At 42.6% G+C, this 15503-nt stretch overlaps 1 protein-coding gene across 2 annotated transcripts in view; it reads left to right on the top strand.

Moving 5' to 3' along the window:
• doc2b (double C2-like domains, beta) overlaps positions 1-15503 on the top strand; it is a 263270-nt gene that overhangs the window by 31974 nt on the left and 215793 nt on the right. For both annotated transcript variants that reach the window (XM_029671532.2, XM_065023792.1), the window contains exon 6: positions 6791-6962. In XM_029671532.2, coding sequence (XP_029527392.2) covers positions 6791-6962 — 172 coding nt within the window. The remainder of the gene's footprint in view (positions 1-6790; positions 6963-15503) is intronic.

Below are 15503 nucleotides of genomic sequence, written 5' to 3'. Positions count from 1 at the left end.
GTCGTGGGTGAACAGGGACTACAGGAGGGGACTGAGCACACACACCTGAGGGGCCCCAGTGTTGAGTATCAGCATGGCATACGTGTTGTTGCCTACCCTTACCACCTGGGGACCCGTCAGGATCCAGTTGCAGAGGGAGGTGTTTAGTCCCAGGGTCCTTAGCTTAGCTAAGAGCTTTGTGGGCACTATGGTGTTGAACACTGAGCTGTAGTCAATGAACAACATTCTCACATAGATGTTCCTTTTGTCCAGGTGGGAAAGGGCAATGTAGAGTGCGATTGAGATTGCGTCATCTGTGGATCTGTTGGGGCGGTATGCAAATTGGAGTGGGTCTATGGTATCCAGGAGGATGCTGTTGATGTGAGCCATGACCAGCCTTTCAAAGCACTTCACGGCTACCGACGTGGCATGTTACCTTAGGCAGGTTACCTTCGCTTCCTTGGGCACCACCGGGAATATGGTGGTCTGCTTGAAACATGTCGGTATTACAGACTCGGTCAGGGAGAGGTTGAAAATGTCGGTGAAGACACTTGCCAGTTGGTCAGCGCATGCTTTGAGTACACGTCCTGATAATCCATCTGGCCCCGCTGCTTTGTGAATGTTGACCTGTTTAAAGGTCTTGCTCACATCGGCTACCAGTCACTCCTGGGCTACAATCACCTATCCGGACCCGTTTGACTGCCAACGCGGAGCCCCACCGGGCCTTCACAACTGGACTACCGACGTTATCTGCCCGAGGGAGTTATCCAGCTGGCTCCTCCGTCGCGACGTTACCTGAACGCTCATCTGCGGCCCGCTATTCGTTAGCTGTTTTATCGGCTGCTATCTGAATAGATCTATCGAACAATTTTTTTCTTTTTTTTCTTGGGCCTCTATAACTATATATTTTTTGCGAATTGGATTGATCCCCTCTACCACACGGAACCCCACTAATCCTACCGACGGAAACACACGAGGTGGCTAAAAACAGACCTCCATCCTATGCTAGCTTGCTACCGATGGCCCGGCTAGCTGTCTGAATCGCCGTGACCCCAACCAACCTCACAACTCACTGGACCCTTTTGATCACTCGACTAAGCATGCCTCTCCTTACTGTCAATATGCCTTGTCCATTGCTGTTCTGGTTAGTGTTTATTGGCTTATTTCACTGTAGAGCCTCTAGTCCTGCTCACTATACCTTATCCAACCTATTAGTTCCACCACCCACACATGCGATGACATCTCCTGGTTTCAATGATGTTTCTAGAGACAATATCTCTCTCATCATCACTCAATACCAGGTTTACCTCCCCTGTATTCACATCCTACCATACCTTTGTCTGTACATTATACCTTGAAGCTATTTCATCGCCCCCAGAAACCACCTTTTACTCTCTGTTCCAGATGTTATAGACGACCAATTCTCATTGCTTTTAGCCGTACCCTTATCCTACTCCTTCTCTTTTCCTCTGGTGATGTAGAGGTGAATCCAGGCCCTGCAGTGCCTAGCTCCACTCCTACTCCCCAGGCGCTCTCTTTTGATGACTTCTGTAACCGTAATAGCCTTGGTTTCATGCATGTTAACATTAGAAGCCTCCTCACTAAGTTTGTTTTATTCACTGATTTAGCACACTCTGCCAACCCGGATGTTCTAGCTGTGTCTGAATCCTGGCTTAGGAAGACCACCAAAAATTCTGAAATGTTCATCCCTAACTACAACATTTTCAGACAAGAAAGAACTGCCAAAGGGGGCGGTGTTGCAATCTACTGCAAAGATAGCCTGCAGAGTTCTGTCCTACTATCCAGGTCTACAATTTGAACTTCTACTTTTAAAAATCCACCTCTCTAAAAACAAGTCTCTCACTGTTGCCGCCTGCTATAGACCACCCTCTGCCCCCAGCTGTGCTCTGGGGTACCATATGTGAACTGATTGCCCCCCATCTATCTTTAGAGCTCGTGCTGCTAGGTGACCTAAACTGGAACATGCTTAACACCCCAGCCATCCTACAATCTAAGCTTGATGCCCTCAATCTCACACAAATGATCAATGAACCTACCAGGTACCTCCCCAAAGCCGGAAACACGTGCACCCTCATAGATATCATCCTAACCAACTTGCCCTCTAAATACACCTCTGCTGTCTTCAACCAAGATCTCAGCGATCACTGCCTCATTGCCTGCATCCGTAATGGGTCAGCAGTCAAACGACCTCCACTCATCACTGTCAAACGCTCTCTGAAACACTTCAGCGAGCAGGCCTTTCTAATCGACCTGGCCGGGGTATCTTGGAAGGATATCGATCTCATCCCGTCAGTAGAGGATGCCTGTTTTTTTTTAATGCCTTCCTAACCATCTTAAATTTCTTGAATGGGGCATGCTTATTTAGAACCAGGAACAGATATAGCCCTTGGTTCACCCCAGACCTGATTGCCCTTAACCAACACAAAAACATCCTATGGCGTTCTGCATTAGCATCGAACAGCCCCCGTGATATGTAGCTTTTCAGGGAAGCTAGAAAGCAATATACACAGGCAGTTAGAAAAGCCAAGGCTAGCTTTTCAAGCAGAAATTTGCTTCCTGCAACACTAACTCAAAAAAGTTCTGGGACACTGTAAAGTCCATGGAGAATAAGAACACCTCCTCCCAGCTGACAACTGCACTGAAGATAGGAAACACCACTGATAAATCCACTATAATTGAGAATTTCAATAAGCATTTTTCTACGGCTGGCCATGCTTTCCACCTGGCTACCCCTACCCCGGTCAACAACACTGCACCCCCCACAGCAACTCGCCCAAGCTTTCCCCATTTCTCCTTCTCCCAAATCCAGTCTACTGATGTTCTGAAATAGTTGCAAATTCTGGACCCTACAAATCAGCCAGGCTAAACAATCTGGACCCTTTCTTTCTAAAATGTTCTGCCGAAATTGTTGCCACCCCTATTACTAGCCTGTTCAACCTCTCTTTCGTGTCGTCTGAGATTCCCAAAGATTGGAAAGCAGCTGCGGTCATCCCCACTTCAAAGGGGGGGACACTCTTGACCCAAACTGCTACAGACCTATATTTATCCTACCCTGCCTTTCTAAGGTCTTCGAAAGCCAAATCAACAAACAGATTACCGACCATTTCGAATCTCACCATACCCTCTCTGCTAGGCAATCTGGTTTCAGAGCTGGTCATGGGTGCACCTCAGCCACGCTCAAGGTCCTAAACGATATCTTAACCGCCATCGATAAGAAACATTACTGTGCAGCCGTATTCATTGATCTGGCCAAGGATTTCGACTCTGTCAATCACCACATCCTCATCGGCAGACTCGACAGCCTTGGTTTCTCAAATGATTGCCTCGCCTGGTTCCCCAACGACTCTGATAGAGTTCAGTGTGTCAAATTGGAGGGTCTGTTGTCCGGACCTCTGGCAGTCTCTATGGGGGTGCCACAGGGTTCAATTCTTGGGCCGACTCCCTTCTCTGTATATATCAATGATGTCGCTCTTGCTGCTGGTGAGTCTCTGATCCACCTCTACGCAGACGACACCATTCTTTATACTTCTGGCCCTTTGGTCACTGTGTTAACATCCCTCCCTCAATGCCATACAACTCTCCTTCCGTGACCTCCAATTGCTCTTAAATACAAGTAAAACTAAATGCATGCTCTTCAACCGATTGCTACCTGCCCGCCCGTCCAGGATCACTACTCTGGACGGTTCTGACTTAGAATATGTGAACAACTACAAATATACCTAGGTGTCTGGTTAGACTGTAAACTCTCCTTCCAGACTCAAATAAAACATCTCCAATCCAAAGTTAAATCTAGAATTGGCTTCCTATTTCGCAACAAAGCATCCTTCACTCATGCTGCCAAACACCCTCGTAAAACTGACCATCTTACCGATCCTCGACTTTGGCGATGTCATTTACAAAATAGCCACCAACACCCTACTCAACAAATTGGATGCAATCTATTACAGTGCCATCCGTTTTGTCACCAAATCCCCATATACTACCCACCACTGCGACCTGTGCGCTCTCGTTGGCTGGCCCTCGCTTCATACTCGTCGCCAAACCCACTGGCTCCATGTCATCTACAAGACCCTGCTAGGTAAAGTCCCCCCTTATCTCAGCTTGCTGGTCACCATAGCATCACCCACCTGTAGCACGCGCTACAGCAGGTATATCTCTCTGGTGACTCCCAAAACCAATTCTTTCTTTGGCCGCCTCTCCTTCCAGTTCTCTGCTGCTAATGACTGGAACGAACTACAAAAATCTCTGAAACTGGAAACACTTATCTCCCTCACTAGCTTTAAGCACCAGCTGTCAGAGCAGCTCACAGATTACTGCACCTGTACATAGCCCATCTATAATTTAGCCCAAACAACTACCTTTCCCTACTGTATTTAATTAATTTAATTTAATTAATTAATTTATTTAGCTCCTTTGCACCCCATTATTTTTATTTCTACTTTGCACATTCTTCCACTGCAAATCTACCATTCCAGTGTTTTACTTGCTAGATTGTATTTACATTGCCACCATGGCCTTTTTTTTTGCCTTTACCTCCCTTATCTCACCTCATTTGCTCACATCGTATATAGACTTGTTTCTACTGTATTATTGACTGTATGTTTGTTTTACTCCATGTGTAACTCTGTGTTGTTGTATGTGTCGAACTGCTTTGCTTTATCTTGGCCAGGTCGCAATTGTAAATGAGAACTTGTTCTCAACTTGCCTACCTGGTTAAAAATAGGTGAAATAAATAAAAAATAAAATACAGAGAGCGTTATTTTTTATATTTTTTATATTTATTCAACTAGGCAAGTCAATATTGCCTACTAACCTGGATTTCTTTTAGCTAAATATGCAGGTTTAAAAATATACACTTGTGTATTGATTTTAAGAAAGGCATTGATGTTTATGGTTAAGTACACATTGGAGCAACGACAGTCATTGATTGATTGTTTTTTATAAGATAAGTTTAATGCTAGCTAGCAACTTTCCTTGGCTTACTGCATTCGCGTAATAGGCAGGCTCCTCGTGGAGTGCAATGTAATCAGGTGGTTAGAGCGTTGGACTAGTTAACTGTAAGGTTGCAAGATTGGATCCCCCGAGCTGACAAGGTAAAACTCTGTCGTTCTGCCCCTGAACGAGGCATTTAACCCACCGTTCTTAGGCCGTCATTGACAATAAGAATGTGTTCTTAACTGGCTTGCCTAGTTAAAAGAGGTGTATTATTTATTTTAATTAAAATTGTCCAAATCGGCACCAAAAAATACAGATTTCCGATTGTAATGAAAACTTGAAATCGGCCCTAATTAATCGGCCATTCCGATTAATCGGTCAACCTCTAGTGCAAACGGCCCAGTACATCACTTGGGGCCAAGCTCCCTGCCATCCAGGACTTTTATACCAGGCGTGTAATAGGAAGTCCCTAAAAATTGTCAAAGTCTCCAGCCACCCTAGTCATAGACTGTTCTCTCTGCTACCGCACAGCAAACAGTACCAGAGCGCCAAGTGTAGGTCCAAGAGGCTTCTAAACAGCTTCTACCCCCAAGCATTAAGATTCATGAACACCTAATCAAATGGCTACCCAGACTATTTGCATTGTCCCCCCTTTGACACCACTGCTACTCTCTGTTGTTATCATCTATGCATAGTCACTTTAATAACTCTACCCACATGTACATATTGCCTCAACTAACCAGTGTCCCCACACATTGACTCTGTATATATATTTTTAAAACTGCATTGATGGTTAGGGGCTCTTAAATAAGCATTTCACTGTAAGGTACAACAGGTACACCTGTTGTATTCGTGGCGCATGTGACTAATACAATTTGATTTGATTTAATTTGAAATTGAAGTGCAGGGTTCAAAGAAATACAGTTTAACCCTTATTTACCAGAAAACAGTTCTCTAACCTTTCATTTGAGCTCCATGGTCATCCAAGAATTTGAATCTTAATGTGGAGCTTGAGCAGTACCTGTCATTCATCACCATTGGCCATGGTTACCATGCAATTGCATCATTTATTTCAGAATCTGACTTGATAGTTTGAGTAAAAAATGATATTCTTGATTACTGACTATATGTTATGAGGAAAAAGGGCATTTGTTTTCAATTCAGTACACTGTACTTGAGTTGTACATACATTTCCCCCAAAGTGGAAGCCAGAATGAGAACATCATTTTTGGAATGCCTACTTCTTCTTGCTGATTTTCAGGGGGTTTCGGGGAGCTTACTTGCTGATGCAAATGTGAAAATGTTGCATTCCTGATCAAATGTGATAATGCAGTAGGCCGGCAGAGATGAGGAAAGTGTTTCCGGCTGGGAGATGGCACTTGCCAACTCTGGAGCAGCTGCTATCGGCCCTGACATTTTAGTGCCTGCTGTCCATTAGTGGCACATGGCTTGCCCACAGCACTGAACCTAGTGAGCCTAGCGCCCACCACCAGTTTGTTAGCATGCTTATGTCAGGAGACTGTCAGTGCTTCTCCAGATAGGACTGTTGTGGCCTATGGGACCTCAGACATTGCTTTTAGACCAATCTGTCTTTTTGAAATTATAGTTATTGTCCTTTTGGGTATGCATGGAAAAACTGTCATTTTTCTATGTTTAATATACTGTATGAAAATTTCACATTTTCAATGTTTGTCTGATGTGAGGTTGCGCCTCACAATTTGTAAACCAGGGCCACGTTCGGTTTCCAGGAAACTGGAGAAAACTTATGAAAACTGAAAAAGTACTACTTCAACTAGTAGGAACACATACATTTGTTCTCAAAACTGATGACAACCTTTCTGTATGTGTTATCTAGGTGTGGAAGCGCTCTGGAGCCTGGTTCTACAAGTTCATGCCCAAGTACGTGTACCCTGGGAAGGAGGGGCCGAGTGGTGCTCCTCTGGGACTGCGAGGAGCCAATGGAGGAGGGCAGAAGATGGCCAGGAGTTCCACTGTCAGCCGCACCTACACATGGGCACACAGCAAAGGTCAGTCAGTCACTCCCCATGTCCACTGTAATGCAGTTATTCCTTATTTGGAATAGTTTAAAATGGGTACATTTGGTGTCCTGTTGCGGCTTCTTTTGAGACATGCTTGAACAAAAAAAAAACATCATTTCTTTATAAGACAGAAATTCATCATGATTTCAGTTTGGTTTTGTAAAGTTACAAAACAGTGACATAGAGATGACCTTAGATTTTAGAATACTCTTCAAGTCCATGTTTGATTAGGATGAAGCTTCACTGGGCGTGTCCGAAAACTCATACTATTAGTAGGCTTTTTGGGTAGTAAAGAAAAGAGTATAATAGTATGTGAAATTGTTACAAATTAGTACATTAAATGCCAGGATGTCATATTTATTTAAGTTTTTCATTTAGCATAAATTCGCTGCACACTATTGAGGAAAATAATAGTATTTTCATGCACACGTGTTTGACAAAAGCTGACAATTGGATCAAGGGGATGGGCTGTGCTTTAATGAACAAATGGTGTGGAACAACCAAATTGCACTTAAGATAACGCCTTCTTTGCATGGATTAGCTTAGTATGTTGTTTTGTTGCTTACATACATTTTTACTGAATAGTATGTTCTAAATAGTGTTTAGTATGGTTAGTACATAATATACATTGAGTGTACAAAACAGTGCTCTTTCCATGACACACTGACGAGCTGAATCCAGCTGAAAGCTATGATCCCTTATTGATGTAATTTGTTAAATCCACTTCAATCAGTGTCGATAAAGTAGAGGAGACAGGTTAAAGAAGGATTTCTAAGCCTTGAAACAATTGAGACATGGATTGTGTATGTGTGCCATTCGTATGTTCCAGACACACCAGTTTGAGTGTGTCAAGAACTGCAATGCTGCTGGGTTTCCCTTGCGTATCAAGAATTGTTCACCACCCAATGGACATCCAGTCAACTCCTCATTGTGTTGTTTTACTCTCACAGTTTTAGAGAAGCAAGGTTAAGAAATGTTTGTTATGATATGTGTGGGCTGCTTCTTCAGGTCCAATATCTCCTCCCTACAAGGGAAGGTGAATCCAGATCTTTGTTGCCATTTATCTTCAGTTGTCAAATCTGATAACATGACAATGGTAACAGGGAGATGCATCATCATCACTGTCTATTGTTTCTGTGGCGCTACAGTTTAACACATTATATATATTATCTGCAGTTGTGCTTTGGATGCACCTTACAATCACTATAGCGTTTTGATTAAAAGGTGGACACTGTTACTCTCACAGCTTTATAACCAACAAGGTCAAAAGTATCATCGCCTTAGAATGCAAGTCTCCCTTTCTAAAGGCCTTATCTATGTTCTCTATGGAGTTTCTCAGGGCCAAGATCCTCATCTCTAATGTTGAATGGCTAGCTGGGGGCCTCTGAGCTCCATTATGCCACATATTTGCTATGAGTCACCTGTGGGATGAACAAACAGCCGTTGATGCAAGGCCACAGATGTGTTTCTGACTGTCCTCCTAAGCTATTCTAAAAGTGTTTGTCGCTGCATTTTCCTCAATAGATATGTGAGCGTCTCCTCTGTTTATTCTCTATCACAAGGCCATAACTGGAGCCTTGTATTTATTGAATCCTGAGCGAAAAACATCTGTCTGAGCTTAGCGTATATCACCCTGAGTTTGGTAAGCAGTTAGTGCCATTTTAGATTTAGATTTCAACATTCTGTAAGCCTGAAGGGCAACATGTGTTTTTATTTGGCATATGTCTGGTGCCTGCTTTCTGACATTGAATTCATGTTCTCAAACCTTTGCATACATGTATGTTAATTGGCCCCAAATTGAAAGTGAGGTGACGCCCCTCAGACCACCTCTTAAACTGCATCATATGTATGACCGCATCTTGAAAGAGAAAGAAAACCCACTGCATTATTGCCAGGACTGGTCCATTAATAGAGATAAAATTGATGTCAAATACTACCTGAAATATCGAGCAGCTGGTTGCAAATTGCTTAACCCTTTTAAAAAGAGCGAGCACAAAAGAATGGTTTATGCTAAATAAATTGGGTGTAACACGGTAAAACCCAACGATCTGTTATTCTTGATTCAATGAAGTAGTTCACTGTGTGTGTGTGTTGTGCAAGTTGTGCGTGTGTGCTGCATAGCACACTCCCTGTACCTTGTGTGTTTGTGCATATCCTTTATAGTTCAATACGTGTGTGTGTGTGTGTGTCTGTGTGTGTGTGTGTGTGTGTGTGTGTGTGTGTGTGTGTGTGTGTGTGTGTGTGTGTGTGTATTTTTATGTATACTGTAGGTCACTACACATCTACCTGTCAGGGTGTGGACCTGTGGGATTTTTAAGGGGATTTCTATAAAGTCTCCCTTCATGGGACTGAGAAAAAAACATGTTTTAAAGCTACTTTCCTACTATTCTACACATTTTTCCATGGGGCGGAGAGAACATTTTATTGTTTTAAAGATAGTTCCCTGCAATTTTACAAATTTTGCCATAGCTTATGCTGTGTTATTATGCTATCTGAGTGACTCAAACATAACAAAATCATTGAGGGCCCCATGCCAAGACATTTTGGGAATTTTAGATTCTCTGACTGTCTAGTTTTTTAAATTGTTGATTGTTAGTTCTGAATTATGATCTTATTTAAACATACAGTATATATAGTTCTGTTATCTTTTCAACATACTTTATATATGTTTTTTGTTGTTTTACGTTTACACTGCCAACATTTAAGATCACGAAAAATATAATCATATCTTTTTAAAATATATTTCTTGGAGTGGCAGCAACGATTTAGCACCAGCGGCTTGCCACTGCTAAATTAATATAGGGGAAACACTGAAATATAATCATTACAATATGAATCATACACCCAGTACATTAATATTTGAGAGAGTATTAACATACTGTCTACTGTTATTTCACATTACAGACAAACTGGGTTACTAAACAGTCATCTTTTCATCAGCACTTCAGAAGACACTGCACACGCACACATTACATAGCATTACACATTTCACATTACATCATATAGCATGAGCTATGGGCTTGTCACGTTTGGGCCCGCTTCACCTGTGCTTTTCAATAGTCCAGGCTGAGTCATGGTCAGCCATTGTGGTCCCAGCAAAAAGCACGGGTGGGATCAGATGGTGCAGGCAGTTCCGGCTGTGACCTGTGTGCACCGTGGCCAACCGCCTCGGTGCAGGTGAGCGGATACAGAGCTGCAGAGGCAGGGGAGGGCTCACCGCGAAACAATCTGGACACAAACTCCAGAAGGTGTAAAAGCTGATCTGAGTATAGTTTTTAGGAGCTAAGGAAGCACGCAGAGTAACACCACACTGTCAGTGGAAGGTACAAGGGGACTCTGCAGGGGTGTAGTACTGTAAGTGCAACATTTTTGTATCGCAAAATAATTGTGCAAAGAGCAAAAACATTTTTTTTATTATTTATTATTTAATACAAAAAACACAAGGAAGGGGTAACATTAAAGTATTAGAACATGAAGGACAAACAATACAGCATCAAGAGCAAAAAATGACTATAAACCTCATTCTGGCAGCATGATTTGATTTGAGTGATTGGAGTGACTCTTATGAACTATAAAGCCACAAATAAGATTTTTGAACCACATGTATTTTTTGGGTTGGGATTGATGGGCTTTTATGATTCAGTCTTCCCACATCCATAGTGGTGATTTCCATGCATTTACCTCTATAGGCTACTTATCTAGTGCATCTATAACACACAAATGGAATTCTGAACCAATTCCTGCCTTGTTTTGTGAGCGGGCATGCCCTGATATCGCTCCCTACCTCTCTTCCTAGTCACGAAGGGCTCTCATCAGGGAAGTGTGAGATTGAGCAATGAGAGCACTGGTCTGGCCTCAGTCCTATTTCCAGCTTTAGGTGGAGCCTTGTGGCTGTTGCACAGCATGGAGAGACACTGGGCTCTAAAGATAGGGAGATGATTCACTGTCTAATGACTGTCTCGGCTCATTAAAATATCCACCAGTTTACAACACTTAGAATACAGAGGATTCTGTGTTTGGATGACGGGTTTGTTTTACTTACGATGCTTTGTGTGGGTGGATGCTTCAACCATTTTTTTGTTTGTTTGTGAGTCGTGTGCGTGTTCATGTATTAATCAACCTTTTCTTTTACGAGGCATGAAACCAGTCATTTTACTAACCACAACCATGTCCAAATAGCATCTTGCTTATTATTCATTGACCTGTGTTGTTCCGAATCGACCATAGATAAAGATATTGTGCTTGACCTCGCCCCACCTATCTAGATGAATGGTGTGAGTCCCAAATGTCACCCTCTTCCCTATATAGTGCACTTTATAGGAAATAGAGTGCCATTTGAGATGCAGCCTTATTGTCTGGGGCTACATTTCGGTTGGCTCCGACTATCTATCAGCTCTTCCTCCATGGTGAAATGCCCCAAGATCATTTGAATTAATTTCCCTGGGTTAATCAGAGATCATTTATGTAAATTCCCAAAATGGGTTTCATTAGTGTGCCTGAAATTCTGTATTTGGCTGTGCTAACCGAGTAAAGATCATAATATCCCGCTATTGATGAATTTATAGAAGGCAATGGGTGGTTATTTTAGGATGGAGGGATGCTGGGTTGACATGGAGGGAGAGGGAGGGTTGCTCTGTCTCTGGATAATATCTTTTGGATCTCCATTCAGTCAAAGGTTGAAATGGGAAATGCCCTCTTCTCTGTTGAGGGAGATTTACCACCACAAACCGATGCTGGCACTAAAGCTGCACTCAACGAGCTGTATAGGGCCATAAGCAAACAAGAAAATACAAATGCACATCCAGAGCCAGCGTTCCTAGTGTCTGGTGACTGTTTTTTACCAGCATGTCAGCTGTGCAACTAAAAGCAAAAAAACACTTCATCGCCTTTACTCCACACACCGAAACTCATACAAATCTCTCCCTCGCTCTCCATTTGGCAAATCTGACCAAATCAAACTATCCTCCTGCTTACAAGCAAAATCTCAAAGAGGAAGCACAAGTGACACGCTCAATATGGAAGTGGTCCGATGAAGCAGATGCTAAGCTACAGGACTGTTTGGCTAGCACAGACTGGAATATGTTCTGGGACTCATCCGATAACATGGAGGAGTTTACCACATCAGTCAGCGGGTTCATTAATAAGTGCATCGACGACGTCATTCACGTCGTGACCGTACGTACATATCACAACTGAACTAAAGGCTAGAGCTGCTGCTTTCAAGGAGCGGGACACTAATCCAGACGCTTATAATAAATCCCATTATGACCTCCAATTAGCCATCAAACTGTCAATACAGGACTAAAACATTGGCCCCCAAAAAATGTGTTGTCTGGTAAAAAATCTGAGTGGCTGATAGATATTTTTTTTTATCTACCTTCCACTGTGGTTGGTTGACCAACAAGTTAGTTTCAGGCCCGGAACAGGACCCTGAACAGCTTCTACCCCCAGGCCATATGACTGCTAAATAGTTAGTCCGGGTAGCTATTGGTTAACTATTTAACTATCTGCATTGACCCCGCATTGAACTCTTTTGACTCATCACATAGCCACTGCTATGTCACTTTAGGGATAAAGTGCCTAGTCGCTTTATCCCTACTTATATGTAAATATCTACATCAATTTCCTCGTTCCCCTGCACATTGACTCGGTACTGGTACCCCGTGTATATAGCCAAGTTATCCGTTACTCATTGTGTCAGTATTTCACTGTTAGTCTACTTCTGTTGTTTACGAAGCATGTGACAAATACATTTAGATTTGATCTTGATTCAGGTATTTTTAATCAAGTGGACCTGTCCCACATCCATTCTCCTTTTACCATACATCTGTTCTGTTTTAAGGCTATCGGTAACAGTGATTTTAAATGACAAAACTGTACAATCTCCTTGGCTTTGTCTATAGCTTTAAAAGTAAGGAAGGTTCTAGGTCAATGGCTTTGTACACCATTGCTCAGAAGAATTCTATAACCCTGCCACTGTATGTCATCATGACCATCAATTAAATGTGCTTTCATTGACTTAGGTGACAATCTCCCCATTCCCACTAACGGGATGAATCTCTCGTACTAAGTGATGTGCCTGAATACTAAGTGCTCCATTTGGCAACTAAAATGGGAGGAATTTCAATCTGTAATTCAGGATAAACGCTGCATAAATTCACACTGTGTGTTTTCCTACTCCGACACCCATTTAAACATCACGCTTTGAAGATGATGATAAATATTGAAAAAACGCCAATGAACATTCCTTGCCCGTGAGTTGTGCTTAAAACGAGCTGTTCAGAGGTATGAGTCATATTCGAAGTGGACAAGATCAATTGAAATTAGAGATCTCGCTCTTGCTCTCTCTCTCTTTGGAGACCCCAGGTTTCTGCATGATAAGTGGTAGAGATAGCCAGCCTGCCGGTGATGCTACCAATCATTCAACAGGGCCTTCCAAATTGGCTCACAGAGACAGGGAGAAATAAGAAAACTTGACAGAACAACCACGCTTTTAACGCAGACGCCATCTGTGGCGTAGGCTCGAGACGGTGACTCTTAAAAATGTTTATTTGGCCAAATGTCTTCCGAGGTAGATTTTATTTTTATGATGGAGAGGGTAACACCACTTTCCTAGTCAGACCTCAACGTGACCCATGTGCTTTATTGTGTTTGTTCAAATGAAGCGCTAAAATGGCTGCCGTGTGCATTCCCACAGTACTGCAGGTGCAATACACATACTGTACTACTGGATGAAGACTTACCGCTATACCATATAGTGTCATTAGATCTTATGAAATATGCCTCTCAGTTTTGTCATCACTGTCATGGAAAATAACTGAATGTCAGTGTATAGGTCTTGAAAGCATTTTTCAAAAGAACGGTCAGCAACGTGCCAGATTTGTTGTAATGCTGACAAATTATGTTGAAGTACATCACATATAACAACACATTTCACTGCACCTCTCCGGTGTGTGTGACAATACATATTTTTGTCTATTTTTTTTTATACTAGCAAACAACCTACACAAATAGTGCTGTTCAATCTGTTAGAGCGACATGTTAAATCTTGACCTCTATCTAAGAAGTCTGTCATTTGTATTTGGCGCCATCTACTCCATCAAGCAAATTTATTTATAAAGCTCTTCTTACATCAGCTGATGTCACAAAATGCTGTACAGAAACCCAGCCTAAAACCCCAAACAATGCAGGTGTAGAAGCACGGTGGCTAGGAAAAACTCCCTAGAACCAGGCTATGAGGGGTGGCCAGTCCTCTTCTGACTGTGCCGGATGGAGATTATAACAGAACATGGCCACACAGTCATGAACACCTCAGTCGCCACACAGTCATGAACACCTCAGTCATGCCTCACTCACATTCTTGCCCTTCGCTGTGTGACTGAGTCACACAAACACATTGTACTCACTGAGACCGCTGACTGCATTACCCAACCACACTAGCTATGACATTTATTTTATTTTTTAACTTCTATTTAACTAGGTAAGTCAGTTGAGAACACATTCTTATTTTCAATGACGGCCTACGAACAGTGGGTTAACTGCCTTGTTCAGGGGCAGAACGACATATGTTTACCTTGTTAGCTCAGGGATTCGATTTTGCAACCTTTCGGTTACTAGTCCAACACTCTAACCACTAGGCTACCTGCCGCCCCACATCTGAATCGGGAAGTCAAATAATTGAAACCAGAGTGTCTCCTCCAGTGAAGCCATTACTCTTCATTTGGTTAGTTTGCCACCGCTGTTGATTGGTTGTTTAATGAGATGGGAGGAACATTATGCCAACAGCAACAAGCATGTAGAGAGCGAGCAAAATGCCACTGGTTTCACTTTTTTCATTGTATTTTTTTAAGGAGACTGGAATTTCACTCGTATTTTTCAAATTTTATAGGGATAGATAGCTGTGTGGGTGAGGGGTGTAGGTTGAATGAGCCATATAGGTAAGAGCAGTGGGATTAGTTTGCACGCTAACCTGTACTCAATATGTGCTGCAGGCAGCATTACCCACTAGACCAGCCAGAGGCTCTCCTTATTTCCTTTTAGTTTATTACTGTGCAGTTCTGTGTTTTTAGGTGAATGATGTTTACCTCTGCACCCCAGATGTTTGTTGGCACAATAAGGGTGGAGAAAAGTACAGAGTCAATCACTTGGCAACTCCTCTGGATGTAGTTTTGGAGTTGAGTGCCTTGCTCAAGGGCACAATGGAAGGAAATTGCACATATGCTGCACATTACGATGGTATCCTCAGAGAATTGCTGTCGAGCAGCAAGATGTACTGGAAATAAAAACCTAAATATAGGTCTTCCCATAAAATGGCTGAAATATGCCTTTTAGATCTGGCTGTCTGTAATCCTCTAGAACACTAGAAAACTTGGATTCAAAAGGTCCTTGAGGCTTAGGCTGTATAAAGTGGTGTCATGTTTTGCATAGCACAATCTGAAGTTGAGAACTTTACATTTCCCACTCCAATAGTAACTTTTTCCCCCACTTGATCCGCGCAGTCGTTTTGGTTTGGGGAAAGTTGAAAAGCCA

This window comes from Oncorhynchus nerka, linkage group LG10 (assembly GCF_034236695.1).
Source record: "Oncorhynchus nerka isolate Pitt River linkage group LG10, Oner_Uvic_2.0, whole genome shotgun sequence".
Taxonomy (NCBI): domain Eukaryota; kingdom Metazoa; phylum Chordata; class Actinopteri; order Salmoniformes; family Salmonidae; genus Oncorhynchus; species Oncorhynchus nerka.
The sequence above is the reverse complement of the archived record's forward strand: the minus strand, read 5'-3'. Positions and strand labels throughout refer to the sequence as shown.